This window comes from Centropristis striata, chromosome 18, assembly GCF_030273125.1.
Source record: "Centropristis striata isolate RG_2023a ecotype Rhode Island chromosome 18, C.striata_1.0, whole genome shotgun sequence".
Taxonomy (NCBI): Eukaryota; Metazoa; Chordata; class Actinopteri; order Perciformes; family Serranidae; genus Centropristis; species Centropristis striata.
In genome coordinates, this window is record NC_081534.1 from 23,561,407 (window position 1) to 23,568,458 (window position 7,052).

The 7,052-nt window shown below is 36.7% G+C and overlaps 1 protein-coding gene across 1 annotated transcript; it reads right to left on the reverse strand.

The window, feature by feature from the left end:
• Positions 1-758: 758 nt before the first annotated feature.
• LOC131991354 (amine sulfotransferase-like) lies at positions 759-3,073 on the reverse strand. Its single transcript, XM_059356739.1, has 6 exons — positions 2,929-3,073; positions 1,926-2,134; positions 1,675-1,801; positions 1,487-1,581; positions 987-1,161; positions 759-877 (listed from the first exon to the last, which is right to left on the reverse strand). Exons 1-6 carry the CDS (start codon positions 3,071-3,073, stop codon positions 759-761), a joined length of 870 nt encoding a protein of 289 aa, XP_059212722.1.
• Positions 3,074-7,052: the final 3,979 nt, after the last annotated feature.

Consider the following 7,052-nt stretch of genomic DNA (forward strand, 5'->3'; position numbering starts at 1 on the left):
GATGGTACTAGACATAGACCATAGGAATCGAGTAAGTACACAACTTTAAGAGCTAACTGTCATCGCTAAAGGAGTGCTATATGTTAAAGAAGAAAAGAAGAGAAAATAATTTTTTTTCACTGTATGATTGTGCTTTTTTATGACTATGTACTTTTTCAACTTATTGTTTGAAATTTCATTACATTTTATGACATGGAATTTCATTACATGTTATGACATACAAAACTATAATATGCAATAACTTTTTTTAATGCCATACAATATTATTCATTTTTAGGGCATACTATGGTGTGAATTTTTAGGACTTTTTCATGATATACTTTTTTACGATTATTTGTATGGTATTTAATGACTATATCATGACGTTTTTATGACATACAAAACTATGAACATTTTATGACATTTTTATATGCGATATAATTGCATACTATACCGTACTAATAACCAGATTACAGAAAAGTTGGAACAATGTGGAAATAAAAACAGAATGTGTCAAATTCAGAATAAATGTATACTTTTATTATTTTAAAAATCGTGAAATTATTTCTGTACAATGGCATTTTTTTTTTTTTTTTTTTTTGCATACAATATTCTTCTTTTTTGGGGGGTGGCAAACTACACTTTGCATTTGTTTTTAAGAGGGTATTTTGAATGAAAATACAAAAGAAGTTCCCAACAAACATGAATACATTTTTTTTAAATACAACAGACAAAAAAAACCCTGACTATCAACAGTGGATGACTGAGTGACTATGGAGTTACTTTTTGAGCTCCCAGGTGAAGCTCAGAGGCAGGTCCCTCATCCTCTCTGCGAACACTCGGTCAAAATAATCATTCTGGGCCACTGTGAAGTGATTCTTCCAGTCACCTGCCATACCTGGCAGAAAAAAAAACACATCATTAAAGTTAAAAGCAAAACAGAAAGGGTTGAATCTACCATTAAAGTTTTTATGCTATATTTTCCTGTAAACATGCTGGAAACAAACCTTTGCGCATGGTAGCCTTTGTGTAGCGTTTATTTGCAACTAAGTCCTTGTAGTTAGCCTTGGGGTTCTTCTTCATGTTTTTAAAGATAGAACTCTCCACAACATCATCGATGGCTTCATCAGTCAAATCTTTTCCCAGAAAAGCACAAAGCTTCACAACTTCCGTTCTGAGGTCCTGTCAAGAATAAATGTGGAAAGCATTTAATGTCTTCTCCCAGGTGCATTACAGTGTATTACTTACAACTAGTGTAGCCCTGTAATAGGTGTGATAATGTTCAGGGTAATAATTATGCCATGAGCCTCAAAAGAGGCCCTTTTTCATAATAATGAGCTGCTCACTATTATCCCTTACTTATACATGCTAATAAGGGAGGTTGAAAAAAAGTGATACCCTGCACAGTTTTTGCAAATTCAAATCAGACAATATTATTTTATATTCATTAATTATCTTGTTACTGTTGTAGAAAACAATACAATAAATCCCAAATATGATTACCAACCTTCAACATGTCCTCGTACTTGACAAAATGGACGTCGATCTGGTCTTTTACATCGTAATATTCTCTTATATGATCAAACCATGAGGCCATACCAACTGTTACAGATTGAGAAACGGGAAAAATTTAGTTACACAAATGCAGTAAAAAAAACACATTTAAAATCCTATCCATACAACACCTGAACCTACCATTGCCGTCCATGAAGTCCTGAAAGAAATCCTCAAAGCTCTTTGGTGTTTCCATCATGACAAAACTTGCAGCAAAGTGATAGAAGGACACCAGGACATCTTTCGGGTTTCTCATCACATACACAACCTGAGTAGCAGCAAATTAAAGTAAAATTAATATATATTTATAGGAGTAGCAAATGGAGTTAACGTCAGGTCTGGAATTACAGCAGAGACAAATCTTGTAAATGAATCCCTTCAAACTAAGTTACCTTTGCTCCCTTGGACTGCACTCCACGGGGGATCATATAAGGGGGGAGGTGTGTGCGGCACAGCCGGGGATCTGGCCTGTCTCGACGAGCGCTGGATCCGATGTCGCCCTCCAGCATGGGAAAACGCTCCCTATTTGTGGCATCTTCCACCTGGTCAGGATGTGCAGCATCCACGATCTTCATAAGAATCTGCTGCATCCATGTCGTGCCTTCACACAGAATACAATAAACAGTTAATGCCTCCACATGTGGAATTGTTTGCTTTCCCGTTAACAAAATTACAGTACAACTCTGTAGGTGACAGTTATTAATTAGAATGAATTTACTGGAAGAACACTTTTATCCATTTTCTTTATGATAACCAAATATAGTTATGTCCTTTTCGCCGACTTGAAACTGACTTGTTTTTTTTTCAGCACAGCAGTTTAAGAGTGTAATTCCCTTCTACACAGCTGCAGTAAATATGAACAGCTGTACACTTCATTTGTTATGATTATATTACTTATGATCAAAAAGTACTTGACAGCTTTTCCAATAGCCAAACATCAAGCAAGTGCAGCAACACAAGATATAACAAGTCAGCTAATATTAGTCTCTAATCCAAAAGCAAGGTCAGAGCGGCTCCAAGGACGGACTTTTTCTCTTCTGTAGTCTTGCTCTGTTGGTGCAGACTCCTGGAGCTGACCAGTTATTATAAGTTGTGTTTGACCACATCCACGTTGTTAAAAAATCTTGCAGGTGCACAGCTTGGTGCTGGGACACTCCACAGACCTCAGGTCAGCTCCTGTCTTAATGCAGGTTCTAATGTCAATTTAACAACAGGCAAGCAGTTTGTTCCTGTTGCAGACAGTGAATGTGAATCACATCAACTTTAAGGAAGTTAATATGGACCAAAGCCAAACAGTCTACAGGATTAAATAATGTTTCCCATTACTTAGTAACTAATGACTACATTTCCAGGGAACAAAGAGGAAAATATTAGGATCCACAGCAAGTTACTAACCTGACTTTGGGTATGCGACCAAATAGATATCAGTAGGACGGACATCTATATCCAGCAAAGAATCAAGGTCTTGGGGGGTTAACCCCTCGTGCACTAGAAAGTTCTTCCCTTTGTGTTTGAACATCTTAGGGCTTGCCGAGTCCATAGAACTCATGGTGTTTAGCTTCTACGAGAGATGAAATACAGATCCTTCAAAAAAGCTTGGTGCTGGGGCACTCCACAGACCTCAGGTCAGCTCCTGTCTTCAGGTTTATCTGAGCTAACCGATTACAGCTAAAGTTTGCATATAGCATTTACTATGTAAATCACCAGGAGTTGGTAAAACATCTCTCACACCACCTCCCCTCCTGCCAGCCCTGGGTTGATCATTGCACTAATAATGCTGTTAAAGTGCTGACTTTTCACATTATCGGTTTACATTACAATGAAAAGACTGGTGCATCTCATACACATGCAAAAGAGGCCCGTGTACGTGAGAACATGTTGGGTTTACTCAACATTTCTGATGAAAAAGTTTACAAGCAAGCATGTAACCTAGAAAGTCCTTTACTCAATGCGCAGCATGTCAACTCAATGCGTATGCGTGTGAAAAATGTCACAATAATGTTACAAATCAACTGTTTCCAAAATGAATGCCAAAATGTAAAAGTCTTAATGCAGGTTCTAATGTCAAACATTTAACAACAGGTAAGCAGTTTGTTCCTGACGCAGACAGTGAATGTGAATTACATCAACTTTAAGGAAGTTAATATGGACCAAAGCCAAACAGTCTACAGGATTAAATAATGTTTCCCATTACTTAGTAACTAATGACTAAATTTCCAGGGAACACAGAGGAAAATATTAGGATCCAAAAGATAAGCATATAAATGTTCACAGAAAGTTACTAACCTGACTTTGGGTATGCGACCAAATAGATATCAGTAGGACGGACATCTATATCCAGAAAAGAATCAAGGTCTTGGGGGGTTAACCCCTCGTGCACTAGAAAGTTCTTCCCTTTGTGTTTGAACATCTTAGGGCTTGCCGTGTCCATAGAACCCATGGTGCTTAGCTTCTACGAGAGATGGAGTGCAGATCCTTCAAAAAAAGAGAGATGTAGTGAGTATGGATGCAATGGGTCAGAGGAGGCTTTTATATGGTCCGTCCTGTCATAGGACCTCCCCCAGAACAACCACATACACTGATTATTTGACTAACTTGTTTGTTTTTGACTACCTTTTTTCCGAATAAACTGATGACTGAGGTGTTTATGTTGAGGCATCAAGGTAAATAATGAGTCATGTCATATAAACAGCCAACAGGTGCTTTATTTGTTCTGTACGGGGCCTTTGGCAATCTTAAAATAGCACATTCTTACAGTTTCTTGTCTTTCTTGTGTTCTCCGTGGCTGGAGATTTCAACCGTGCATATATTAAAACTGCCTAGCCTGCCTCAAATTTGATCATCATGTGAACTTTGCAGAGTCAAGCACTCTGGACCGTGACGACACTTCAACAAGACACAATGTTGTAGGCTTTGCCAATTGTCAGTTATGAGGTTGTCCAAAGCTGCGAGCCTCAGTTAAACAGGCAGGTAAAAAGACAAAATCAAGTCAATAATTTTCCCCCCAAGATGTTTCTGTAATTCGTTTAATCCATTAATATGCCAGTGTTGTAAAAATAAAGCATACTTTTATTGGAAAATATAAGTAGATCTAGTATGTTTGAGAGCTGCCTGCTTAGTTTACAGGAATTTTGTGTATATTTTAACAACATATTGGAAAAAAATTACCAAATAAAAAACATTTTGCCTGTGTAAATTAGCATAGAAAAATTCAGGCCTAATGACAGCAGCAGCGACATTCATCAACCTGAGTTGAACTCAATGAACCTGACTAACTTGATTCTCTTGGCCTTCACTCTTCCAAATAAATAGCACATATTTCTTCACAACACAAGCATATTAACGAATGTAAGAAAAAAATGTATTGACTGGATTTCAAAGAATATCTGAGTTTTGCCTGTTTAACTGCCTGTTTACCTGAGGCCTGCAGCTGTGGACTACTTCATAACTGACCGCTGACTAATCTCACACCCTTGTGTCTTGTTGTTTTTCATGCGTCAACAAGGTAAAGACTTAATGACTCGGCAAAGTTTGCGTGTTTGAGGCAAAGCAGGAAGGGAAGGGGGGATCTGGCCATTCTCAAAAAAAGTTGTACAAAGGGTCGCCCTCCAGCAAGGGAACACTAATCTAATTGTCATTCATGATCTTATCAACAATTTGCTGCATCCATGCTGTGCCTTCACACAGAATACAACATATAGGTGATGTTTCCATGTTGAATTGTATGGTTGCCTGTAAAAGTACTAATACCACACTGCAAACTTACCCCAAGTAGAAGTCCTGCATTCAAAACTTACTTCAGTAAAAGTACAAAAGTATCAGCATCAAAATGTACTTAAAGAATCAAAAGTAAAAGTACTTGTTATGCAGAAGGGACCCACTCAGATTGTTAAATACATATATTCTTAATATACTATTAAATTATTTGTATTGATGCATTTATGTAAGCAGCATTTTAATTTCTCAAAGTAGGGCTCATTTTAACTACTTAATATACTGTTATAAGGTTTAATTTAGAGTAAAAAGAGTAAAAAGTACAATATTTGCCTCAAAATATAGTCGAGGAGAAGTATAACGTTACATCAAATGGAAATACTCAAGTAAAGTACATGTACCTCAAACCCATACTTAAGTACAGTACTTGAGTAAATGTACTTAGTTACATTCCACCACTGCCTGTCTTCACACGTTCAGTTGAATTGCTGTGCAGGAATGAAAATATTCTCTAGGTGACAGTAATTTATTAGAATGAATTCAAATTCAAAATTCCTTTATTTATCATTGAGGGGAAATTAAATAATTAGTAACAAATACTATCCAATTGTATATAATTCAATCAGGAACACCCTCATAACTAGAGGATGCTTCATTTATTACCAAATTACAAAGCAGTGTTGTGCATGAAAGTTTTTTTTTATTAATCATGCCCATGTTTTCGGTAAAGGTGGGCTGAATGCATCAGTTTGATACTAATTGTCTGCAACAATAAATTATACTCATATTGTCCCCCATTTATCAAATGAACATACGCCAGAAAGTAAGTGTAAAGTGGGCGTACGATCATTTCTATGCAAGGCTCGGCATTTATCAATTTGGATGTGAGCGATCAGATCTCACGTCTGCTCTCAGCTCGTGTACGCAAATTCGAGTCAGCGTGACCATGAAATTCTTTAAACAGAATACTAGCCGAGGCTATTAGATGTTGTTGTCTTCTGCTACTTATCGTTTCTGCCCGAATAGAAACATTTCCAATCAGCGCTGTCACACGCTCCTCTGACTGGGACATAATTTTTACTAAATGTAAAGAAGTGAATATCTCTCCATCATCATAATAACAATATTTATTATATAGGCTATTGGGCTTTATATATCACAATGTATAAATTATATATTCCAACCTCACCAGTAGTTGAATGGCCCACTGCTACTCTGCTGACCGCAGCACTGATTTCCTTCCTTGTGTTCTGTTTTTAATGGTGACAAACCAAAGCATGTTTAGGCTATATTATTTATCACTAAAACCACTTTACTTTTTATGCTGCCAAACAGAACCAGTTTGTTCTGTTGCAGCTGTTGGACGTCAGCGTTTCACTTTCTGCCACTGAAAAATGTCTCTTCTTTTGGAATTTAAACATATTTTAAAACATTTTTACCTCCTGGCTGTAACCAAAAAGCTGTGGAAAATTTAAGTCTGTGCTCCAAATGTAAAATATTCAGTGAACTTGTTTGAGTTTATAACTATAAGTTTTCATAAACCTCCTGCATATTTCTGCAAAATGTGTTTTTTTCATGGATGTATTATAAGAACTGGTTGTGGTGCCAATTCAGTCCAATTAATGAATTGCTTGTCTACAAATACAGTCATGGAAAAGATTGGACCACCTTTGTTTTCTTCCTTTTCTTGTTCATTTTAATGTCTGGTACAACTAAAGGTACATTTGTTTGGACAAAATGAATAACAAAAATAATTCATAATAGTTTAATTTAAGAGCTGATATCTAGACATTTTCCATGGTGTT

Coding starts and splice junctions, on each gene's coding strand:
- LOC131991354 (XM_059356739.1), bottom strand. CDS start 3,073: ATGGACTCGGCAAGCCCTAAGATGTTCAAACACAAAGGGAAGAACTTT. Junction 2,135..2,928: donor GGTCGCATACCCAAAGTCAG/GTTAGTAACTTG, acceptor TTCTGTGTGAAG/GCACGACATGGATGCAGCAG. Junction 1,802..1,925: donor TGCAGTCCAAGGGAGCAAAG/GTAACTTAGTTT, acceptor GCTGCTACTCAG/GTTGTGTATGTGATGAGAAA.